The sequence below is a fragment of the Mirounga angustirostris genome, unplaced genomic scaffold (assembly GCF_029215605.1).
Source record: "Mirounga angustirostris isolate CCGP_5_RB_7025 unplaced genomic scaffold, mMirAng1.0.hap1 SCAF_15, whole genome shotgun sequence".
NCBI lineage: Eukaryota > Metazoa > Chordata > Mammalia > Carnivora > Phocidae > Mirounga > Mirounga angustirostris.
This window is the reverse complement of record NW_026991723.1, coordinates 71,986,061-72,012,445: the sequence shown is the minus strand read 5'-3', so window position 1 is coordinate 72,012,445 and position 26,385 is coordinate 71,986,061. Positions and strand designations below refer to the sequence as shown.

General features: G+C 39.9%; 1 protein-coding gene across 14 annotated transcripts in view; it reads left to right on the top strand.

Annotated features, from left to right (window-relative positions):
- LPAR1 (lysophosphatidic acid receptor 1) overlaps positions 1-26,385 on the top strand; it is a 297,361-nt gene that overhangs the window by 193,209 nt on the left and 77,767 nt on the right. For 13 of the 14 annotated variants that reach the window (XM_064579691.1, XM_064579692.1, XM_045882909.3 and 10 more), the window contains one exon: positions 24,538-24,697. Coding sequence is in view for 12 of the 14 variants with exons in the window: in XM_045882909.3 (XP_045738865.1) it covers positions 24,653-24,697 (45 nt within the window). In the remaining 2 variants the exon portion in view is untranslated. Of the gene's footprint in view, positions 1-15,251; positions 16,175-24,537; positions 24,698-26,385 lie in introns of those variants that run through there. The other variant, XM_045882906.3, reaches the window with a different exon arrangement.

Below are 26,385 nucleotides of genomic sequence, written 5' to 3'. Positions count from 1 at the left end.
AAGTTTGTCTCCTCCGTCCCAATTCATAACAATTGAAAGGATTTCTACAGGCTTTTCAGATAGATCACTATGGCAGGTTAAGTTGGAGAGGAGCAGAGAAGTGCAGTAAAATTAGTGATAGAGATTCTTGCAATTGTCCTGGGGAGATGACCTGAACTAAGTAAGTGACAGTGGGCACTAAAGGAGAGAGAATGGATTAGAATCTATTGGAAGGTATCGTCAACAGGATTTAGTAGCATGTTTCAAGGTAGGAGAATAATAAGTAGATTTGGAGTATTTTTAAATTTGAGGTCCTTAAATTATATATAGGTCAGTTGGAGTGTGGCAGAATGTTCTGGAATGGGGATGCATAGTGAAGAAGCATCAGCCTGCAAATGGCTGTGGTGGGATCCATCAGTATGAATAAGCTGGTCTAAGAAGAGTGAGCAGAAGGAGAATAGAAAAGGGCCAAAGAACTCAGGGGTGCACAAACATTTCCAGATCGGCAGAGGAAGAGGACCTGGCAAAGATGGCTGAGAAAGAGCTGTCAGAAAGTTGGTTAAGAATCGAGGGAGTATGGTGTCATGAGTAGGGCCAATTTTAAAAGACAGTGATTAACAGTGTAAAATGCCACTAATGGGTCAAGTAAGATAAGGACAGAGAAATGTCCTTATTTAGAGGAAAGTGATCTTTTCTCAAAATTTCGTGTGGTGAGGGCAGAAGCCATGGTGCATCATAGAAGGATGCAAAAGTAATGAACACTGTTACTTCAGTGTTGTTGGCCTTAAAGCGAGAGGGTGGTGGAGGGAAGGAACAAAGTGGGGGGGGGGGGCAGAGGAAGAAGTGGTAGTTGGGGTCAAGAGAGTATTTTTCTCTTTTCTTTTAAAAATAAGAATTATAGGGGCGCCTGGGTGGCTCAGTTGTTAAGCGTCTGCCTTCGGCTCAGGTCATGGGATTGAGCCCCACGTCGGGCTCCCTGCTCGGCAGGGAGCCTGCTTCTCCCTCTCCCTCTCCCCCTGCTTGGGTTCCCTCTCTCACTGTATCTCTCTCTGTCAAATAAATAAATAAAATCTTAAAAAAATAAGAATTATAGTATGTTTTTATTCTGAGGTCTGGGAATGGAGGAGAGAACAAAGCTGAAGGAACAGAAGAGAGAATAAGAATGAAGCAAACTTTAGTTCAAAACTAGGTATGGCCAGTTGAGGACTAGGATGGATGGGGAGAAATGTCTTACAAAGTCACTGTTGGTCAAAATTGGTAACTGTCACTATCATTGGAAGGTGAGAGTTTTCAAGGCATACGCTTTACAAATGTTTATGGGCACAAAGAACTATGTCAGCTGTCTACTGGGTGTATGGTGGAGCCTTGATTATGTCTTCATGGAACGATGAGTTGGCAGTTTCCTCCTAAGTCTGACTTGTTGGGATAAACTTTATTGGAATCATTAATGGGACTTTGACATGAGTAACAATATAAGAACACTATTTAAAAACAACAACTGGCACAGTGTTCAAAGGTACATGTAAATAAATTGTTACTTTTGGATTATTGCTTAGCCTAATTCTGGCTTCCATTACAATCTTGCTTCTGTGAGCCACAAGAACCTGAAGTACAATCAGAGGTGTTGGGGGATAATGAATATATGTGGCTCCAGCATCTTGCCTTCACTCCCATAAAGACTGGTTTAGTTTTCATACACCAGCTCACAGATGGATGCCTTCAGATGGATGGTGCTCTTGGGAAGGAAGGAAGCTCCTGATCCTACCATGTTGTACAGAAACCTGGGTGACTCTGCTCATTCTGTGATTGCTGCCGCCACTTTGTAGTCACTGAATTCCAGATAATAGTTCACCTTACTCCACCCCCCCGAAACAGAAGGAACTTTTCCTTCTAAGTAGGGAAACTCTCCAAGGCATTCTCAGAGATGCCTGCACATTCAAAGGCACTTCCCACTAAGCAAATGTTATATTCGGTTTCTCCAGAGGATGGACTCTAGGATGACTTGTGTGCTATCCTGCTTTTTGCACTTAGGCCAGCCTTTCTCTGAATCAGCACTTGAGATGTGAGTGTGTACCTGTGAACTCTCTTCTACCTTGTAGTATTCTGGCTTGCCCACTAAACTCTAGGCATTGGGGCAGCTGTAGTCTGTCCTCCTCTGTCTGAGAATGAATCTCTGTGGTTTGCAATACTCTCCTGTTGATTCCATGGGAACTAAGGATTCCACTTATAATGGGCTCCCGATGACCTACTTGGATTTCCAGAATTTCTGATCTAGGTATGCAAATTAGGCTTCCTGTAACCAACACTTCTATATTTTAAAGAGAACTCACACACCCTAGTGCTTTAGACTTTGGGTGGACACATCATTCTAGAGTTTGGTCCTTATATTCCTCTTTTACTGACAGTTTGAATTGCTTTGTTCTATTACCGTTGGCAGGAAAAATCCTATCTGTGTTTATGGCTTTGGGGCCTCTGGTTTATTTAACTTTGATTAGGGATAAGAGAATGCCCACCTATTTAGCTCTCAAAAACTGATGGATATTGATTTGCATTTATCCTCACTATTCTCCCATTGTTAGTTGACATTGTATGACACTTTTCTCCATTTTAAAAGATAAGTTCTTTCTGAAATATGTTCTGGTTTTCTTTGATTAACTTTGACACACAATGTTATCTGGTAAAAATAAGTTTATTTTGCCTTAAAATAGCCACAATACATACTCTAGTATTACAGTGATTTACTGTGTAGTGTGCAGTGTGGGGTGGCTTAGTAAGTTCAAAAATTGATTGCTCAAGGGAATTTTACAAGGATAGCATAATAGAGGTATATGGCTGAATATGTAATTAGAACCCTATTCCTTTTAAGGGATTTACTTAGGACAGCTCAGTGTTTCCATGTTTTTGACTTTAATGTATGAAAAACTAGGAAACACAATGAACAGAAATAGTTGATTATGAGCTTATCATCACTGTCTTAATGCATACTTTGTTGTAGCTAGATTTCATTCTGACTCCAAAATGACAGAACTCTCTGTAAACTACATTTTGTAGAAGAGAATAATCCTACTTCAATTTTAATTAAAAAGTAACAGAGCTCTTTTCCACTTCACAGTTTTTGTGAACATCATGCCAGCCCTGTCCAGTAGACATTTTTTGCAGTGATGGAAATGTTCTATTTTTGCACTGTCCACATATGACGCATGACCATCTTATTGGACAGTGCGGGTCCTGACTTTGGACTGAAAACCACCCCCTGTTACTAGCTGTATAACTCTGCTGGTTTCAGAAGGCTTTTTCTTTTGGGCAGGCCCAGCTCCACCATGAGTGGTACAGTGCTTGCTGGATTCCAGCCCTGCTCCTCCCACTTAGCCACATGCTCTTGTGCAATGAGCACATGGCACCATTGGCAAGGATGATCCCCCCCCCCCCAAGAAGCTCTGTACCTTGACTGCTGACACGGGAGAAAACCCTGGCCCCACGCCCCAAAGAAGTCTCCCCACTCAAAGTAGGGCCCATTCTTTCCTGAGTTACAAATCAATACTGAGAGACTCGGGTGTAGTGATAGACAAACTCTTCATGTTAGAATTCTTCCTGTACCCAGATCTCTTTAGAGTAGACTTGTGTTCTCCCATATTCAGGAGGCCCTGAATCTGTCAGTGGATTCTTTATTGCCTATTGACTTACGATTTTATTTATTTATTAGAGAGACAGCGAGAGAGGGAACACAAGCAGGGTTAGTGGGAGAGGGAGAAGCAGGCTTCCCGCCGAGCAGGGAGCCTGATGCCGGGCTTGATCCCAGTACCCTGTGATCATGACCTGAGCTGAAGGCAGATGCTTTAACGACTGAGCCACCCAGGTGCCCCTAAAAAAAAGGTCCTTGCACAGGATTTCCAAGAGTGATGGGAAAAAGGGGAAATAGCGGATTGCTCCATGGTTATTTCAGAAAGCAGAGCTGAGCAATACCGGGCTGTTCCTTGCTGCTCTCTTTGGTACCCACTCTTCATTCTGGAAAAGGAGGTAGAGCGGAGGAAGTCTGAACCTTCTCACTTTTAGTTACTCTTTTTTGGCAAAGTGTTCAGTGGACATTCACTGCTTTTAACTCAGCCCCGCCTTCACTGTACTTCATAGATAATACACTGTACTTCATAGATATCACTGCCAGGTTTTTATGATGATGATGATTATTAATGGCAGGCTGTTATTCTTGGTTTCAGAACCATGTTGAGGTTTTCGCTTGTCTTTGTGTCTTTTAACTGGAAATTGGGTGGAGATGTATCAAGGAATTGGGGCGGATGTCATTTTTTTTTTTAAAGATTTTTTATCTATTTATTTGACAGAGAGAGGGAACACAAGCAGGGGGAGTGGGAGAGGGAGAAGCAGGCTTCCTGCAGAGCAGGGAGTCCGATGCGGGGCTGGATCTCAGGACCCTGGGATCATGACCTGAGCCGAAGGCAGATGCTTAATGACAGCCACCCAGGCGCCCCTAGGGGCTGATGTCCTCTTTATTCATAAGTCCGTTCATGACCATTTGCATGATTTATTGATTTAACCAAAGCTTTTGATCCTCATGAAACGGTTCTTGGGTTGAACTGATTGATCTCAAAGACTTTAGACTTCAGTATGTAAGAGGGTTGATACAGCCACCCTGAGAATCGTGTAGTATGTAGGAATTATCTTTTGATGGATCAAATTCCATTTCCAAGTGATACAAAACCTATCTGTGTCCACCTCCCTCTGCCTTCTTTTAAATTTATGATTAATAACTTAAACGTGTCTGTGAACCAGCTATTTCCTTTGCAGTGGTATGATCTTACGCTCATGACCAGGAAATAAATTTAAGATGCCTCAGAGCTGTTGACTTTGTCCATACAAAATCTGTTGCCTTTGGCAGACACCTGGCACCATTCAGACGGACAGCATTAAATCCCTTCATTCCGTAGGTCAGTTCATATAATGGTGTGGGTACATGTTGCAGCTCTCTTATTCTTTTGGACACACACTGGGATTGAGTCCTGCTCAAAAATAACATGTTCTTAGCAGCTTCACTAAGTGTATGTTTGTTCATGTCCAAGATTTGTAAATGGCAACACCTGAACTCAGATCTTTCTATCACTGACCTGTGGAGTTTCAGTTAGTCTTTATTGAATAATTCAAAATCTCCTTCCTAAGAAAATTTCTGGAAATCCTCATAATTGAATAGGTAAAATTGCCCTCAATTTGGATTACAGTGTCATTTGTTTTTTAAAGAAAAGACCAAATTTGCTCTTTATGTCTTGTATCAAAAGCACATGAGGCTGTTTTTTATTCAACAGCCCTGAACACTTACACTGTAGACGCATAGCAGAGACTGCAGTCCTGAGTTCTCTCCTTTTTGGTTGTATCAAAGGCCATTTGAGGTAACTGATCGATTAAAAGAACAGTCTCGTGAGTAGTCCCTGGCGCAGGGTGGCGCAGCCCCACCGGCGTCACTTGAGAACTTGTTACTTGGTATAAAATGGCCCATTGCAGACCTACTGAATCAGAAACTCCAGGTCAGTGCTCAGCCATCTGGCGTTTGAACAACCCTCCAGTGAAATCTGGTTGTTGTAGGCTGTAGTTTGAGAACCACTGGTCTAATGCACTAATTAACACATCTGGCTTTCAACCTAGGGGCACTCATTATAATACAGATTCTTGGTTCACATCCACACACAATCTCATTCAGTGTGTCGCAGGTAGGGCCCAGGAATCAGTGTTTTTATATTCTGTGGCAAAGCCTCCTTTGGAACCTCTGCTCTCACCTTGTGTCCTATTAGATCACTCAGTATACATGTGAAAAATAATGCATTTGTCCGTATACAGGTGTCTCTATAGAACTCTGATTTAAGACCATGGCTTATAATCAGAGGTTTACTTAAGAAGACTTTAAAAATACAGGTGACTGGATTCTGCTAAATCAAAAGCTCTGGTTAGGGGTGAGGAGAGATGCTCATTCTGGTGTATGTACTGGGTTTAAGATTCCCAGCCCTCTGAGAACCATGGATTTAAAAAAAAAATTATTTTTTTAATAAGTTTTTAATTTTAATTCCAGTATAGTTAACATATAGTCTTATATTAGTTTCAGGTGTGAAGTATAATGTTTCGACAATTCTGTATATTACTTGGTGGTCATCATGACAAGTGTACTCTTTAATCTCATCACCTATTTTCTCCATCCCCCTCCCCCCCCCCCCCCCCCCGCCCCAACCTACCTCCCTTCTGGTAACCATCAGTTCTCTATAGTTAAGAGCCTATTCCTTGGTTTTTCTCTCTCTCCCTACCTTTTTCTTTGCTCATTTGTTTCTTAAATTCCACATATGAGTGAGATCATATGGTATTTGTCTTTCTCTGCCTTATTTCACTTAGCATTGTACTGTCTAGCTCCATCCATGTTGTTGCAAATGGCAAGATTTCACTCTCCTTTATGGCCGAATAATATTCCATTTGTGTGTGTGTGTGTGTGTACATGTGAATACACACACACACACCACATCTTCTTTATCCATTCATCTATCAATGCACACTTGGGCTGCTTCCATAATTTGGCTATTATGATTAATGCTGCTATAAACATTGGGGTACATGTATCCCTTTGAATTAGTGTTTTTGTATTTTGGGGGTAAATATCCAGTAGTGTGATTGCTGGATTGTTGGGTAGTTCTGTTTTTAACTTTGTGAGGAATCTCTATATGTCTTCTACAGTGGCTGCACCAGTTTGCATTCCCGCAACAGTGCAAAAGTGTTCCTTTATCTCCACATTCTTGCCAACACTTGTTGTTTCTTGTGTTTTTGATTTTAGGCATTCTGACAGGTGTGAGGTGATATCTCATGTGGTTTTGATTTGCATTTCCCTGATGAGTGATGTTGAGCATCTTTTCATGTGTCTGTGGGCCATCTGTATATCTTCTTTGGAGAAATGTCTGTTCATGTCTTCTGCCCATTTTTTTTTTTTTTAGAGATTTATTTATTTGACAGACACAGCAAGAGAGGGAACACAAGCAGGGGGTGTGGGAGAGGGAGAAGCAGGCTTCCCGCCGAGCAGGGAGCCCGATGCGGGGCTCGATCCCAGGACCCTGGGATCATGACCTGAGCCGAAGGCAGATACTTTAATGACTGAGCCACCCAGGCGCCCTGCCCATTTTTAATTGGATTATTCGGGGGTTTTTTTGGTGTTGAGTTGTATATGGTTTTTTTTTTTTTTTTTTTTTTTTTTTTTTATGTTTTGGGTACTAACCCTTTATTGGATATGTCATTTGCAAACATCTTGAGAACCATGAATTTTTGTCTTCTGCTTTCATTGAGGATTGGTAGAGAAGAAATGGCCATATTAATATTTCTTTCTGGTTTGTACCACATGGTGACTCTTAACTTAGATTTAGTAGAAGAACATAGTCTCTCTCTCCTGATAGTTAATATACAGTTCTTCATTTTCTCTTTTGCTTTAGTTACCAGAGAGCTCAGTAAAATTTTGCACTCAATTTAGAAATAACTATTTCCCTTTTCCACTTTAATCCATGAGTCTTTTTACCATCAGCTTTATTGAGATATTACTGATCTATAACATTGTCTAAGTTTAAGATGTACAACATGATTTGCAGGTATATATTGCAAAATGATCACAATAAGGTTAGTTAACATAACCATTATCTCATATAATTACCTTTTTTTTTTTTTTTTGCTGGTCATGACATTTAAGATCTCTCTTAATAACTTTCAGGTGTATAATATAAAATGTTAGTTATAGTCACCATGCTATACAGATCCCCAGAACTTATTTTATTGCTGGAATTTTATACCCTTTGACCAACATCTCCCCATTTCCTCCACTCCCTAGCCTGTGGCATCCACTGTTCTACTCACTATTTCTATGAGTTCACTTTTTTAGATTTCACATACAATATTGTCTTTCTCTGATTGGCTTCACTTAGCATAATGCCCTCAGGGTCTATCAGTGTTACAAGAGGCAGGATTTCCCCTTTTTTTATGGCTAAATAATATTTCATTGTACATAATAATATTACATTGTACACCACATTTCCTTTAGCTATTCATCCGTGCATGGACAGTTAGGTTGTTTCCAGGTCTTTTCTATTGTTAATGTTGCAATAAAAATAGGAGTGCAGATATTTCTTTGAGATAATGATTTTATTTCCTTCAGCTATAAGCCCAGAAGTGGGATTGCTAGATCATGGTATTTCTAATTGTTTGAGGAACCTCCATACTGTTTTCCACAGTGGCTGCACCAATTTACATTCCCACCAAGAGTGCACAAGGATTTCTTTTCTCCACCACCTCACCAACACTTGTTATCTCTTGTCTTTTTGATTATAGCCATTCTAACAGGTGTGAGGTGATATCTCATTGTGGTTTTGATTTACATTTCCCTGATGATTAGTGATATTGAGCATCTTTTCATGTATCCATTGGCCATTTGTATGTCTTTGGAAAAATGTCTATTCAAGACCTTTCCCCATTTTTTTTTTAAGATTTTATTTATTTATTCATGAGAGAGAGAAAGAGAGGCAGAGGAAGAAGCAGACTTCCCGCAGAGCGGGGAGCCCGATTCGGGACTCGATCCCAGGACTCCAGGATCATGACCTGAGCCGAAGGCAGTCGCCTAACCAACTGAGCCACCCAGGCGCCCGACCTTTCCCCATTTTTTAAAATCACTTTTTTTTTTGCTATTGAGTTGTATGAGTTCCTCATATATTTCAGATATTAATCCCTTATCAGATAGATGGTTTGCAAATTTTTTTCTCCCATTCTTTAGGTGCCTTTTCATTTTGTTGATTATTTCTTTTGCTGTGCAGAGACTTTTTAATATGATATAGTCCTACTTGTTTATTTTTACTTTTGTTATTTGTACTTTTAGTGTCATATTAAAAAAATTGTTGCCAAGGCCAATGTCAAGGATATTGTTGTTTTCTTCTGGTAGTTTTATAATTTTGGTCTTATATTTAAGTCTTTAATTCATTTTGAGTTAATTTTTGTGAGTAGTGGAAAAAGGAATACGGTTTCATTCTTTTTTTGCGTGTGGAGATCCAGTTTTCTCAGCACCATTTGTGGAAAAGACTATCCTTTCCCCCACTGAGTATTCTTAGCTCCCTTATCAAATATTAGTTGATCATATATGTTGGTATTATTTCTCAAGACTCAGTTCTGTTTCAGTTGTTTATGTGTTTGTTTTTATGTCAGTACCATATTGTTTTGATTACTATAGCTTATAATAAAGTTTGAAATCAGGAATTGTGGTGCCTCTAGATTTATGATTCTTCCTCAGGAACAATGGCTATTTGGGATCTTTTGTGGTTCCATATGAATTTTAGGATTTTTTTCTGTTGCTATGAAAAATGCCATTGGAATATTGATAGAGAATGCATTGAATTGATAGATGGCTTTTGGTAGTATGGACATTTTAACAATATTCTTATCCATGAACACAGGATATCTTCCATTTGTGTCTTCCAATTTTTTTCATCAGTCTTCTAATTTTCAGCATATGGCTCTTTACTGTCTTCATCAAATAATTATTAAGCATTTTATTGTTTTTGATGCCATTATAAATGGGATTGTTTTATTTCTTTTTCAGATAGTTGGTACTGCATAGAAACAAACGATTTTTGTATATTGATTTTATATCCTGCAACTTTATTGAATTTATTCTAACAGTGTGTTTTTTGGTGGAGTCTTTGAGATTTTCTCTTTATAAGATCATATCATCTGCAAACAGAGACAACTTTTCTTCCTTTCTGATTTGGATGCCTTTTATTTTTTTGCCTAATTGCTTTAGTGAGAACTTCCAATACAGTATATAGGAATAGTGAGAGTGGCCATCTTTGCCTCATTCCTGATCTTAGTGGGAAAGCTTTCAGCCTTTCACTATTGGGCATAATGTTAGTTGTGAGTTTGTCATATGTGGCCTTTATTACTTTGAGGTATGTTCCTTTATTCCCAATTTGTTGAGAGTTTTTATTATAAACAGATGTCACATTTTGTCAAATGCTTTTTCTGCATTTGTTGAGAGGATCATAAGATTTTTATCCTTTATTGATGTGGTTGTATCATGCTTACTGATTTGTGTATGTTGAACTATCCTTGCACCCCAGTGTTAAATCCCACTTGATCATGGTGTATGATCCTTTTCATGTGCTATTGAATTTGGTTTGCTAAAATTTTGAGAATTTTGGCACCTGTGTGTTTTTTTTTTTTTAAGATTTTATTTGAGACAGAGCGTGCACAAGCAGGGAGAGTGGCGGGCGAGGGAGAAGCAGGCTCCGCATTGAGCAGGGAGCCCTACATGGGGCTTGATCCCAGGACCCTGGGATCATGACCTGAGCCAAAGGCAGGCACTTAACCGACTGAGCCACCCAGGTGTCCCTTTACCTGGGTTTATCAGGGATATTGGCTTATGTTTTCTTGTAGTATCTTTATCTGGCTTTTGTGTCAGGTTAATGTTGGCCTCATAAAATGGGTTTGGGAGTATTCCTTTCTCATTTGAAAAGAATTGGCATTAATTCTTCTTTAAATGTTTGGTAGAATTCACCAGCAAAACTATCTAGTCCTGGCTTTTTCTTTTTTGGGAGGTTTTTGATCACTGTTTCTATCTCCATACTGTGTTTGATCTCAAATTTTCTATTTCTTTATGATTCGGTCTTGGTAGGTTGTATGTTTCTGGGAATTTATCTATTTCTTCTAGATTGTCCAGTTTGTTGGCATATAATTGCTCGAACTCATGACTCTTGTTCTTTTAAAACCTGTAAACTGACTGAAACTGGAGATGGACGGGGTCCAGAAACTGTGTAAATGGTAGAATATCTGCCCTCTGCTTTGAAATAAGCTTAGTTGGAGAGCTCTCCCAGCTCCGGATCCCTGTCTCCTTTGTGTCTTCCTGCATATGATGGATGTACTACACTTGTCAGTATCCCGGTTGTGAAAGAGTTAATGTTTTCCATTACCAGGCACTGACATAGGCAGTGGGGGAAATCTGGTTCATTTTGTTTCAAAATACACCATACCTCAAATAAGTATAAACAGCTGCGATGCAGGATTGGGGCCAAAAGAAATCAGTGTGGTGCTATGAACTCCAGCTGAGAGGAGTTCATGTAACATGGATCTGAGATCAGACTCCAAAACGAAACCATTAGTCCTCAGCAGGAGAAGAGTCCTTACTTGTCATCCTGGTCACCTCCACCACCACTCAAACTGGGATGGCTCTTTGGAGAGGTGACCGGTTCCTCTTGCCTCTGGATCCACTTCTCAGCTATGGACTGAGCACACCACATTCAGTTTCTTGGAACCAGCGCCATAGTAGTGTAAAATGAAGACATCTTGGAACACAAAGGATTTATAGATCTGTTGCCTGCTTATTTTATTTCCATGACTTGGCTTACAACAGCAACCACATGAACCCCAGCCCTCCAGCACACTCCTTCCTTTTTTAAGCCCCAGGAAATTCTTGGTCAGGTAGAAACTGTTGCCACTGAGTCTGGTTGGTGGTTTTTTTTTCCTTCTTCCAGATTTTTCAGGTAGCATCCGTTGAGCAAAACTTTTTTTCTTTTTCTGATTCCTTTTCTACCAGAATTCCCTTTTTAATTTTGTCACGCTTTCTCTTCTCTTGGGCTTAGCCATATAATATCTTTTCGCACTAGTGAGATGTTTTTCTGTAGGACACTCTCCATTCTTTACATATTTGGATTTCTCCCTGTGATTTTTCTGGACAAGTAGGACAGCATTTTTTAGACTGATGATTAGATGGTCAGAAGTCTTTAAAGTGGTGTCTCACAGCTGTTTTTAGGTTTCCAGCTGGTTTTTAGGTCGCGTCTCAGGCGTAGGGGTTCTGTGGCTACTTGGTGGTTTTACTATCTCTTTGCAGTTTGTAAAAAGGCTTCTTTGCCTTTCCATTTTCTGCTGCTTTCCTGATAAACACCTCCAACAATAATTTAAAAAGATAACCACGGTCACATTTAAAATCCTTTCATAAAAGGAAAACAAGACTTAGAATACCATTCACGTAAGTTCGGGGAGGGGCCCCTTTGTGTGTGTTTGTTTTCATAGTTACTAAATCATTGCGAACTGAGGAGAGTCCTTTAATTCCCTTTGCTCCACATTCCTAATTTCTTCAACAGGCATGATGATGTTTTGAAATGTTACTCATGAAATTGCTATATTAACGAACCAGGCCGGCCTTTCCTTACTGACCTTTCAAGTTGGCAAAAGCACGTATGTAAATTCTCAGGAAACGATGGTATTTACATATCCTCCGCCCCACTGGGAATAATTGATGCACAATCCTAGTGTTCTTTAGATTTCCCTCCATGCTTACTGTTCTAAGGGAGTCTCTTTTAGAGATTGCCAGGAGCAACTTCACTGAGGAACAGTGGTGTATGTTAAGAGTGGGAAAGGAAATTAAGTTAAGCACCTCATTTTTCCCATGGCAAGGAAGAGAACAAGAATTGTATTCAACAGGTATTATTTTCTTCCTCCTCAGAACGTTGGCCAGGATGTCTAAGTCTAGACTTAGGATGTACAGGACTTTTTTTTTTAAGGGAACTTATCTCCAGTTTAATTAGAGATTAGTGAAGGAAGCTAGGTTTCTTATTTGGCTCTTGAACTTCAAAAATAAATAAAACGTTCATATTTCTGAATAGCACATTGTGGGCCAAACAACATCTGGAAGAGATTATTCTCACGGGTAGGCAGAAGAAATTTCATAACCTACCATCTTCAAAGAACGTGGTACCTTGTCACATTTTCCCCCCATAGCCTGGAAACAGAAGACAGACTCTTAAGGCCACGTTGCTGGGGCATCTGCCTTTTCCTTTGTTTTGTGTTGCATGTAAATGTATCTCTTCTGTACTATGATACTTCTTTAGCTTTGAAACTAAAGCAAAACTTGGTATGATGCTGCCTACACTTTGTGCTGTGGTCCAGACTTCTCCTTTTTCAAAAGACCTATTTGACTTTTGGCAACACGCCCCTTATACGCAGCCATTTGTCTGAGACATCTTTTCCTGTCTTCTCTAAAATCAGGCCCATGTGTGTCTGGGGTAATCCTGTAATTTGTAACAGTAACTCCTAACCAGATTAAATTTTGTAAAATTAAATTTATTCTGGGGCATGTGTATTCATATGTTAAATGGTGACACATGAACACTCCTTTCCTATTAAACACATTTTCTCTTAGATGGCGGGGCTTCTACTGCCCCTGCTTCTCCCCTCCTCATCCTCCACCTCTCCCTCCTCTTTCAGACTTACAGAAAAGTTGCAAGTAGAGTACAGAAGTATGAAGGGACTTTTATCTCACCAAGTCAATTAGGAGTGACTTGTTGACATGATGTTGACACCCTCAAATACTATAGAATATATTTCCTGTATACAAGGACGTTCTTCACATAGTCACAAAGCCACCGTCAAAATTAGGAGATGAGCATCATTATTGTATCTAATTTTTAGATCCTGCTGAACTTTCCCCAACTTATCTCAATACAAAGATAGCAAAGGATCCAGTCCAGAATCTTGCATCGTATTCATTTGTCATGTCTCTTGTCTTCTTTAACATGGAACAGTTTCTCAGTGTTTTTTCCCTTTTTATGACCTAATCTTTTAAAGATTATAGGATGGGGTGCCTGGCTGGCTCAGTGGGAAAAGCCCGTGACTCTTGATTTCAGGGTCGTGAGTTCAAGCCCCACGTTGGGTGTAGAGATTACTTTATTTATTTATTTTTATTTTATTTTTTTATAGTATATTTTTCTTTTTCTTTTTTTTTTTTTTTAAGATTTTATTTATTTGAGAGAGAGAGAGAATGAGAGACAGCATGAGAGGGAGGAGGGTCAGAGGGAGAAGCAGACTCCCTGCCGAGCAGGGAGCCCGATGCGGGACTCGATCCCGGGACTCCAGGATCATGACCTGAGCCGAAGGCAGTCACTTAACCAACTGAGCCACCCAGGCGCCCTAGAGATTACTTTAATAAATAAAACTTAAAGTAAAGATTATAGGAAAGTTATTTTGCATAATGTCCCTCAATTTGGGTTTGGCCTGTGTTTCCTTTTGATTAAATTCAGATTTTGAACCTTTGGCAGGAATATCACAGAAGTGATGCTGTGTTCTTCTCATTACATCCTCTCAGGTGGTGTACAATGTCAATTTGTTACAATTTCCCATGATGTTTACTTTGAAGACTTGATTAAGGTGGTGTCTTCCAGACTTCTCCACTGTAAAGCTACTGATTTGCTTTTGTAATGAATACAAATTTTGTGGGAAAGTATTTGGGTCTATGTAAATATTCTATTTCTTACCAAACTTTTATTAGTTTATTTACATTAAAATGAACTCCTGGGTTTCTATTTAAAGGGTTATAAAGCTGTTACTGTCATTTATGTTGAAGCTCAGAAATTTTTATTTTAGGCCAGGGGGGTGCCCGTCAAGCTAATTTCCCTGTTCTTTCAACATGTCTCCATAATTCTTTGAGTGCTGTCTTTCTGGCAAAACAAGATATTCTGAGTGATATCATGTACCATCTCAGGGCTTAGTAAATATATATGTATTGTCTTTGTATGCTTTTCCAAATGAGGGGGTATATAGATAGTTTCAATACAATTTAATTTTTATTGTATAAATTTTTATTATATAAAATTAAATTGTATGTAAACAGTTTTAATAACTTAATTTGGCAAGTATTATAGTATTAGATGTTTAGATTGTTTCTAAAATTTGCCAGTCATATATGATAATGCCCTGAGCCTCCTTGTAGCAAAATCTTTGCTCTTAATATTAATTCTTTACACAGTATAAATTCCTAGATGCCTTTGTTAACGGGATCCTTTGCTGTTACAGACTGTTATTCTGGGCTGAATCACTGTTCTTGTGGCAGCTGTAGACTTCTATATTCTGGCCAGCTATTTGGATACTTTGCTCCCACTCCCATTTACTCTCTTTTCTTCCGCTTTTCCCTTTCACTCACCTCCACTAACATGAATATGCATGTTCGTATTCCTTCAGTTGTAGGCCATTTAGGAATTCTGACTTTAGAAACCTGCACTTGCTCTCAGAAGGAAATATCTTCTGTCTCCTCCAGTGGCTGTGTTTGGCGTAGTCTAGCTTGGCGCGAGACTTGGTTACAGAGGTTGTAATTCTCCTTGTCTTGAAACTGAGGGGACCGCAAATACTCCAGCATGGCTCAGAGGCTCCCTCCCCAAACATTCCTCAGTAAAATTTATCCATGCTATGCTTCAGGGTCCTGCTTCATTCCCTTAGATGCAGGTCCTAAGTCCCATTAGTCTTTGCACTACTCTGGGTCCCTATGCAGATGTCTGAGGGTCATGGTGTGAGATACCAAGAAGACCCAGAGCTTAGACATTGTGCGCCTTGGTCTATGGAAAGAAACAGGACAAAGAGAAATTTGTCCTACCTTTCAAGAGGATTTTCTCCATCCTTTTAAAAAGATGATTTTTCTTCCTTCATCCCCATCAGTTTTCTCCTCCTTTGTGAGTACACTCACTTGTTCATTTTTCTCTAACTCTGAAACCTGTAACTGTAGCCCATTCCTGATCCACTCTTACTAAAACTACAACTCCTCTCCCCCCATTTTCTAAGCAATATAACACAAGCTAGCTTGATTTTGAGACCATAAGCAGAGTATGGCCAACACATCTTTCGCTTTAGTAGTTACAACTGTTCTGAGATTTTTCTGCCAATTGTGTTCTAACAATTCCTGGTTATTTTGATACATTTCAGGATAGTATCTCTCCCAGTCAAGAGCACTGTCCAAAAGTGAAAACGGTATGCCTGCCAGCGCACTCTTAGAAATCAGAACAGTGGGTTTCTTTAGATAATTTTGGGCCAGTTTCTTCTATCTGTAGAATACTGGACTCTGAACAGATAAGACACATGTTAAACCCGGCGATGGTGGTGCTTTCGCTTCTCCTTCTGCGGGCCGTGTGTATCCCTTCCTTGGAATGCGTCAGCTGAGTGCCATATGGAAAGAATGATAGACTTTTAGGCCAAGTGTAGAATGAAAGTTCTGATTGAAAAGCTGGAGAAGCAAATGGAAAAACTGATCCTATATGTAGGAAAAGAAAAGATTGAAGAACACGAAACATACTGTCTTCAGTGAATATATTGAAGCAAGACCTTGGACCTGATAATTTGAAGAAGAGAGGAAAAGTTTCTGCTGCGACAGGTAGAGATGGTGTTTTAAAACAAAACATTAGGAAGTGATTTGGTTTCTTAAGTGCTTTTCTGATTTCTTTGTTCTAACTCTGCATGGGAAGCAAATGGACCCTGTGATCACAGCTTTCTTCATCCCAGCTGGACCGTTTGCCTCACTGGTTTTGTGGGAAGCAGTGGTGTAAGGATAGCAAATTGAGCTAAAAAATGTACCATGGACTGTTAGTCATCCGTTTTTCCCCCCCTTTCCCTTTTTAGGCTCTTTGAGCCTGAAATTCTCCTTTTATTGACTTTAGAAATAAAACAGTATTGATTAATTCAAAAGGTGAAGAATGTTTTCCTTTTCTTGCAATTTTCTGGAGCCTTTTTTTTTTTTTAATATTATTTATTTATTTATTTTAAAGAGAGCGAGCGGAGGGGAGCGGGTGCAGAGGGAGAGGGATAAGCAGACTCGCCCAGAGCCCGATGCGGGGCTTGACCTCACGACCCTGAGATCATGACCTGAGCTGCAACCAAGAGTCAGATACTTAACTGACTGAGCCACCCAGGTGCCCTGATTTTCTGGAGTTTTTATCTTAGTTCATTACAGCTATATGCATTTCAGTTATATAGCTTTTAATAGTTATAATAACTGTATTTTTTGGTCCTGTTACGATCATAGGTATTCTGTGTTTACACTGACAGGCTGCTCATGCTGAGGCTCCCCTCAGCACCTTTTTTTATTTATCACACGATCAGATGCATTATGCCATCGAGTGGATTTTTCAGGGTGAAATATATCCTGATTGTATTTAATAAAAGTGCCTTGTTCTTGCTATTGCAAGTAAATGACAATTTGGGTGAACATATGCTTTTTGAGTCATTCCATATTTCTGACAAAAGCATGAAATTTGCTCCTGTCTTATCTGTTGTGGTCAGGATGGTGGCCGTGTACAGCCTAGTTTTTTTTTCCCCACTTGATTTTTATTTTAATGGGAATTCCTTTAACTCTTGCAGTTTAGTAACTTAACAGACCTTGTTTCAGTTGCAGGTAATGTACTTCATATTTTCCCTGGAATGTGGTGAGCTCTTTGTTTTCTCCCTTTTAATTATGGTAACAGATACATAAGATAAAATTTACTGTCTAAACCATTTTCAAGTTTAAATAGTGTTAAGTATATTCACATTGTTGGTAAACAGATCTCCAGAACTCTTCATCTGGCCAAACTGAAACGCTGTACCCATTAAACAACAGCTCCCCCTTTCCTTCTCCCCACACATCCCGGCGACCACCCTTTCACTTTCTGTCTCTGCGAATTTGACTACTTTAGGTAACTCATATGAGTGGAATTACAAAGTATTTATCTTTTCATTACTGGCTTATTTCACTTACCATAATGCCCTCAAGGTTTATCCATATTGTAATATGGATCAGAATGTTCTGCCTTTTTAACGCTGAGTAATATTCCATTGTATTTATGTACCACATTGTTCATCCATTCACTCGTTGATGGGCACTTGAGTTGCTTCCACTTGTTTGGCTACTGTGAATAATGCTGCTAGGAACATGGGTGTACGAATATCTCTTTTGAGACCCTGCTTTCAGTTCTTTTGGTTGTATATCCAGAAGTGGAATTGCTGGGTCATACGATGATTCCATTCTTAACTTTTTGAGGAACCGCCATCCTGTTTTCTGTAGCAGCTGAGCCATGTTACCAGTAAATGCCACCAGCAGTAAAATAAAGGTTACGATCTTCACATCCCTGCCAGTACTTACTTTCTGCTTTTTTGATAGCAACCATTCTAATGGATGTGAGGTGGTATCTCATTGTGGTTTTGATGTGCATTTCCCTAACGATTGGTGATGTTGACTATCTTGTTATTTGCTTTTTGGTCATCTGTATATGGAGAAATGTTTGTTCAAGTCTTTTGTTCATTTTTTAATTGGATTGTTTGATTTTGTTATTGAGTTGTAGGCGTTCTTTATATATTCTGGATATTAACTCCTTTTTAGATTTAGGATTTGCAAATATTTTCTCCCATTCCATGGACTGTACTTTTACTTTTGATTATGTCCTTTGCACAGAAGTTCTTAATTTTGATGTAGTGCATCTTATCTGTTTTTTTTCTGTTGTTGTTTGTGTTGTGGTGAGCTCTTTAAACCTTCTCCATCATCTTTTAAGAAAAGTTTGCTTTTATTGTTAAGTAACTATTGTGCCATTTGCCCTCAGATCTACCAATTATTTTTATGTTGAATCTCTACTTTCTGTGCTCCTTAGCCATACTGTCTAATCAGTCTAGTAAATTTTATTACTCTAAGTGTGTGTAGTTTTTCTCAAGCTCCTCTTCCATGGCATCAACTTGGTTTTCTGTTGTGACACTTCTGCCTGTTGTAGTTTTAAATTTTTAGTGTCAGCACTGATACTATTTCTTTTTTTTTTTTCACTTTTATATTTTAAAGTTCTACATGTTTGTGACTTAAAGTATCAAGTAGCTGTATGAGGCTTGCTTAAGAAAAGGAGCTCTTCTCTCCCTACGATTTTCCCTCACCATGACCAGCATTTTCAGTTGATTTAGTGGCTTTGTTCAGTAATTTCATTGCATCTCTAAGATCTTTACTTATACTTTTTGATATATCAGTTTTAAATATTTCTTGCTGTCCCCTGGGGAAGATGTGCCGTACACACATTCCTATCCTGTACCTCTTCGTCCTAATACATTTAGGTCATGATTTTGATTAGGCCATTCATTATTCAGTGTTAATGCCATCATGACCTTGTTAATGTTGTTAATAGTGGAGCTGTCTAGAATCTATGAATCCTTCTCTTCTACAAATCCTTAAAAGAGAAAGTTTTAATCCTTCTTTTTATGTTTGTGTTCTGTGTGCTTCGTATTCTGTGTACTCATTCAGTCCCAAACTCTGTCAGTTCTAGAAGTCTGCTCTTGATGTATCCAGATGGACAGGTTTTTTTTTTTGCCAAGGCTACTTTTTGAGTCCTATTACCTGTCATCCAGGGATCTCTTTTCTAAACGATGCCAGAAATTCCTTTTGTTTTTCTCCTGTATTGGATTCCTATTCCTGTATTACATGCCTTTCGTTTTCTTATTTTCCTCCCTGTTTTGCCCAAGAACATCCTCCAACAGAATTGTAGGTTGTAAATCACCTGACTCTTTGTCTCATTGCCTTCTGGCTTCCCGGTTGCTGTTGAGAAGTCCAAAGACTTTCTGATCCCTAATTCTTTGTTTATGAGCACCCCCACCACCCACCCCCAATTTCTGATTGGTGACAGGATTTTTTTCTATCTCTACCATTTAAAAAGTTTTCATAATGATGTGCTTAATTTGGGCATATTAAAATCAGTTGAGGTGGGCAAGTAGGCACTCAATGGACCCTAATAGTCAACAAATTTATGACTTTTCCATTTTAGGAAATGTTTTGAGTTATGTGACTCCCCCCATCCCCCATTTCTTTTATTATTTCATTCTGGAATTGCTTTTCTTTAGCTATTGGATCTCCTTGACTAGTCCCCCACCTTTCTCCTTCTTACTATTCTATTTTCCTTTATTTTTTTGCTCTACATTTTGGGCAAGTTTCTTAACTTGATATTCCAATCTTTCTACTGCATTTTGAATTAGCATTTGTTAAGTAGCCTGTTTTTGTTTCAGTGGGTGCAATGTTACCTTTCTGGTGTTACTATGGTTCTGGTGTTATGTTTTCATCTGCTTAGAATCCAGAGAAGAGCATTAGTTCTTAGATGCTATAAGGCCGGCTTCTGATGCTATTTTGGACCTTCCTATATCACATCTTCTTGTTCCTCCAGGTTTGAGGTTCAGAGTATTTTTTTCTACTTGGTTTCTGCCAGACTATAGAGCTTTCTGCAGAAGGATACACAAATTTAAAGTCTGGAATTTTTTCCTACTTCATCTAAAAGGCTTTATTTATATGTAATGCTTTTTTAAAGCTTTAAAGATAAATTTACTCTTTCCTGGTTGTAGCATTGATGACTTCTTTCCTTTCCCCTTTAGTACTTTTCATTCATCTGTTATGTTTTGGGGATGGCAGCTTTGAAATCTTTACCCATGTAAGTACCTCCCTGACTAAGCTCTGGTTTATCTTCTGTTTCACAAAAACTGTTTTTTGCTTTATTTTTTATTCTGTTTCCTGCTTTATTGACCACCTTCATTCAAGTTCATAAATCAGATTTTTTCTCTCTCTTTTTTTTTTTGGTTAACGCAGATTCATTCTTACCTCATAATTTTTAAAGTTTTTTTCTTAATATAGTACACTCATTCCTTAAGGAAATATTTGCTCTGATCCTAGAATCTTCCCTTCTCTTGAGCCATAATATTTTTCATTTGCTTAGTGGATTTGGATTTTTCTCTGTTGCTTATCCATAGAGAGGGAAGTCTATGCATATTCAGTATTGGGTATTGCCCTGTGTTCTTTCAAGAGACTGAAATGAGTCACTGTTTGACTCAAGTCCAGATAGAGAAAAATGGTTAGATTTATAGTACACATTAATTTGCCAATTAGAAATTCATCTTCCTATGAGGCCTAGGGAAGGAGCCAGCATCAGCTGCAGAAGTAAACAAAGGGGAGTTTGCCTCAGAACCAAAGACTTTCTTTTAGGTATTTGATGTGGCACTCAGTAATTAGTAAGGTCATTGTCACTTGGCAAGGTTGCCCATGTCAGAAGCCAGCTGGTAGAGTTTTTTCCCACACGTTTTCTGGGGCAGTCATCATGGCCACATGTAAATCAGAAGTAAATACCACCGGAGATGACTTGCTCAGTTGAAGCCAGGAAACCCATCTAAGGGGTGAGTGTATTTGAAATGGACACCAGTGCTTCCTGGCTTCACTCCCTCCACCCCTCATCCCTCTGAACTAGGAGTATCATTATGAGTCTATTAGGGTCTCATTCGCTTATTTTCTGTCCATTCAGTGCAGTTTCGCATGAAGGGGATGTTGTACCTTAGTCCTTCTGTCAGCCTCCCATATTGATTCTTTCTAGTATATTTTTTCTGAAAATTCAAGCAATAGCTGGGTTCCATCTGTGGCTTCTAGGGCTGATTCAGGATATTTCCTATTCTTAGAGTCAATTGGTGATTTCTCTAGTAATCTGGCACAGAGGAATGAGCCTATGTAGCTTTCTTTTTTTTTTTTTTTTAAGATTTTATTTATTTATTTGAGAGAGAGAGAATGAGAGACAGCATGAGAGGGAGGAGGGTCAGAGGGAGAAGCAGACCCCCTGCCGAGCAGGGAGCCCGATGCGGGACTCGATCCTGGGACTCCAGGATCATGACCTGAGCCGAAGGCAGTCGCTTAACCAACTGAGCCACCCAGGCGCCCCCCTATGTAGCTTTCTTACTTATGGATTGTATTTTGTACATCTGTGTTGAATCGTAGGGAGGGATAATGAGTTAATTCATACCCAATGACTAAAGAGGAATAGATGAATGGGCCAGTAAATAAATAAGTGATGGCTGATCTTTTGCAAGTGAAGGGCATGAGAAGTGGTTTGTGGTTTGGGGAAGAATGGTACAGATCAGAAGAGATGCCTAGAATGGAGAATGAAGAGAAGTAGAGAAGGAGGGCAAGGGCCACAGTTATGACCCAAAGGCAGCTGGGGTCAGCAGGGCCCCTCGCTCCGTGACTCTCTGTAGCTGGAGCAAAATCTTCCAGCTCAAGCAAAGGAAACGAGAGCTGGATTGATGGCAGGTTGGAAGAACTACAGGGCAGGCATCCAGATTCTTGGAATAGTTCAAAGAGGGATGAATTGGTTCAGAAATTCGGTGCGATGCTGTGGTTGACGTTGCGAGGCTCTGGGACAGCAGGAGACTTGTATGGTCACAGTGAGACCACTTACTTAGTTAGGGACTGAATGGCAGTATGTAGGATGTCGTTTTGTCATCTTGTCTCAACCCCCATGATCTGTGCACTTTGGTAAATAAGCTGGGAAGTACATAGGTTTTATAAATGTAATTTTAGGCCTTCACTTCCCCAAGAGAGCTGATTTATACCCTTTGCGGTAGTATTGCTTAGGCCTTGCATTGTTAGAGTTAAGTTAACCATATGCCATTTCATAAAGGACTCCCGTCATGTAAGAAAAGGTTCCGCAAAAGCCTCACAACTCGATAGGTCTGCTTTAGGAGAAGGCAGTTAAGTTTCTGCCTTATTTTCTTGCTTGCTTCTTGAGGATGGGAAACTAAGAGTCTGGGCTAGCTCTTACGTGTCTCAAGGATGTCTAAGGGGCCGTGTGGCTTTGGTTATGTATGCTACACAAACTTTTAAAGCCTCAGGGTTCTTGTCCATGAAATGAGTTAACAATAAGCGCCTTAACCTGTATGCGAAATGAGTTTCTCAGTGCCCAGCATCTCCTAGGCTTTCATTAAATCCCAGTTTGGTTATTCATCTTTCAGGCAAGTCTCTGTACTCGGAGCATTGAAAATCTTTTAAGGTCATATTGCTTAATGACTTAGATATTGGACCCGAGCACAAAGTGTGAGTCTTTCAGAATAGAATCTCACTTGCCTGCTTATTTTGTTTTTTTGGTTATCATGCTATTTGTATATTCATCTGTCCCCACCCCACATATGATAGAGTAAGATGATGTGAATTATAAATAACGTGAGAAGAAAAGAGGAAAAATAAAAAAAGTAGGGGTGGGGACAAATGATGCCAGGAGTAAGTTCAGTACAAAACAGTGCACCATGGGGGTCCTATAATTTTCTCAGTGTAGGCTTGGCACTCAAGCAAAAAGGCAGTCCCCTATACATAGACCTTTCTCCCAGGCTGTTCACTTAGATTCGCGGTATAATAAACAACGGGTCTTTTTTTTCCCCTCTAAAGCTAGGATTAAGGAGAACATTAGGGCACCTAAGGAATTTAGTGTTGAATGTTATACCAAAATACTTTGACAGCTTTACTCCTTACCTGTTAATAACTATAATCACTCTAACAGAGAAGAGAAAGTTAGGAAGGAGCCATAGTTTTAAATAAAACCTAAAGTGATTGAAACTCTAGTATTGAAGGGTAATATGCAAAGACAGGATAAAAATCAGAACTTCACGTTCATAGAAGTTGCTGCCAAACCTAGATTATTTCTTAGGACACAGTTGTGAGGTTTTGTGACTTGCCCGACATCATCCAGCTGGGACAGAGTAGTGCCAGAGAATTCGGTGTTCAGAAGGCTTGGATTAAATGTCCAGCTCAAGAGTTAAATCTTTACTTCTGCTATAATGGAAAGTATCATCTTCCAGTAGTTGAGAAGTGTTGCGGTATCATCTTGCATGCTAGTGAAACGAGAAAGTATATTTCCAGACAAAAGCTCCCTGAGGTCAAGGGGCTGGCTCAGTTTTATTCATTGTGCTCCTGGTTCACTGTAGATGTTTAATAAATATCTTTTGAATAAAAGAAAGGATATCATTAGGTGGTCTGAAAACAACCTAAAAATGAGAACTTTTCTTGGGAAGACTTTTCGTAAATTCTTAAAATGGAAAAGATTCCCCATGGATCTTATTGCAGTGTGGAAACAATCATATCGGTCTTTGGACAGAACTGGGGCCATGCTTTACTGCAGAGAATTCAGCATCTTTTTGAGTTTCCTTAATGAATATATTAGTAACAGAAGACTTGTTTATATTTTGTGCCTATCTAGCATCCTCTCTCTGAGGATGTCAAAAAGACTGTAGAAATGCCCTCACTCTTCCCCCACTTGTGGGCAAGACAGAAGAAGCCCCCCACCACCTGTTGGAGTACTTGATTCATTCTTGTAACTGACTCCTGTAACTTTGGGATGTCTTGCCTTTCTTTAATCTTAGTGGTGACTAAGTTTCCTGAGGAAATGTAAACATGGAACATACTCACTGTCTTACATTCCATACGAGACTGGAAATTGTTTGTGGTTCCATTCCTGCTTCTGTCATTAACGAATTGTGAGACTATAGTTTCTTTCTTCTCCACACCTCAGTTTTCCATCTGCAGATGGGTACACTTGAACTGGGTGATCTTTAAGACACTTGATGGTCTTATTCTCTTTGCCCTTTGTATTTAAACCAGCAGTTATTAATCGTGGGTCCTTTATTGTTGAATGATGGAATGGTGTCTCCTCTGGGCCCCCTGTCCCCAGCTTTACAGCTTGAAATGGCCTCCTCAAAACATCTAGCTAGCAAGGACAGCTGGATTCAGACTTCTGAAAATACATCAACCTAACATGATTTGGCTGAGTGGTACGGGAGTCCTGGCTCTGAGATGTTCGATGCTCCCTTCTGGGTTCTTTTCATTAAGCTAGGAGTTGGTACATGGTATGGGGATTTTTGCTTCCTCGGGCCAGTGGTACTTCACTCCCACGCCCTAGTCCTTTCAGGCTAAATGTGGATTTTCCTGTCCTTTTCCAGGTGCACAGCTCCTCCTAGCATGACTGTGATCTGATCAACAACCAAGGTAACTTGACTCCTGTGGCTGGCACTGCTGTGCTGGGGCCTGGTCACTGCCCACAACTACAGAGCTGCCATGGTTGCTGCCTTCACTTCAACCCCTGTAAATTCACAACCACAGGTAAGTGATTCAACCTCGCTTAAGTTTGTGCTAATCTTAGTTTCGTCAGATATGTAAATTTCAGAAGGTGCGTCTGACTCTAGGGATGGTGTGCAACCTTCTAATGATCATTTGGTGGGCGTTTGGATAACAGTGCTTTCGTGGGGGAGGTGCTATTGAGTTCAAGAAGCAGCTGGAACAATGAGCAAGTAATGATAGTGGACCAGCCTCTGTGCATCGCGGTCTTGGTTTTCAGTGCTTTGAATGTCTGGCTGTTCCTATAGGCATCAAACTCCCAGTCAAGACAGTTGATGGTCAAGCCTGCTGCTTTCCCTCTCTTGGCTTTTTTAGGGTTTTAATGAACTATCTCAAAACAGATCTTATCTTGGACGTTTTCTGAATGCAGTCTCATTGTCTGCTTCCTCTTATTACTATTTTGCCTTGACCTGTTCTAGGAGCTTTGAAAAGAAGATGCACCTCCAGGAACTTGTGAACAGTAGTCACAAGTTACTTTTTCTGTCCAGCGAAGAGCAGTTACGTGGCAAGAACATTGCCTGCAGATTATTTTACAATTGGATCTACTAGAGTAGTAACTGGATTCTTTCCATTTTAGCAGGAAGTGTGGTCTAGTGGGGAAACAGCCTTTGTAAGCATTAGACCTGAAGTCAGATCCTGATGGTTGCATGGCCTTCATCGTGCTGACCTCGTTCAGCTTCCATGTATTCTCATGTCACCATACTTCACGGGATGGTTCTGTGGATTAAATGATGGGATATACACAGAGCACATAGTAGGTGCTCAACAACTGGTTTCCCATCTGCTCTTCCTTCATCTTCTCTCCCTTTTAGAGTGTGACCTTCCCCATCTCATTCATGATCATTATTATTATTATTTTTTTTAAAGATTTTACTTATTTATTTGACGGAGAGACACAGCGAGAGAGGGAACACAAGCAGGGGGAGTGGGAGAGGGAGAAGCAGGCTTCCCGCGGAGCAGGTAACCCGATGCGGGGCTCGATCCCAGGATCCTGGGATCATGACCTGAGCCTGAAGGCAGACGCTTAATGACTGAGCCACCCAGGCACCCCAGTGATCATCATTTTTAAGCCAAGGTTAAAGAAAAAAAGTATACCCTTGAAAAAAGAGCCATATTGTTTGAAGTTTAAATCTTGATGATACAGAATGTTCTTCCACACTTTTTTTTTTTGTCCTGTATCGTTTTTCAGGCTACTAGATTCTGTATGTATTTCAAGGTAGGGGTATGTGGAGGAGGGAATGGAGAAGGGGGAGGAAGAAGGGAGCGTTTTTACTTCATGTATATATAAATGCTTCTTGTCTCTTCTAAAAAAAAAAAAGACCTTGGAATTGGATCATCTGGATAAAGTCCTCCTGTTATTTAAGATTTTAAAACATTTGGTATTTTCCAGAAAGTTTCGTGTGACCGCCATCGTGTGTATTCTCTGTCTGGCAACTGGATCTTGCTTTTTCAGCATTTCATTGACTTGGGCTGTTTGGTTTCCATTCCCCTCAGTGGGGTTTTTGGTGCTGCAGAGACTTTATGAGTGGGTGACGAGATTTAGTGCCCGTTACCCGAGGTCACCACGTCGGAGTCCTCCACGGTGGTCCCCAGGCAGCAGCCATTCTGAGCCTGTGGTGAAGTGAGGTGGTGAGCACAGGTTTTCTGGGCAAGGGTTTCAGCTCCTGGGTCTC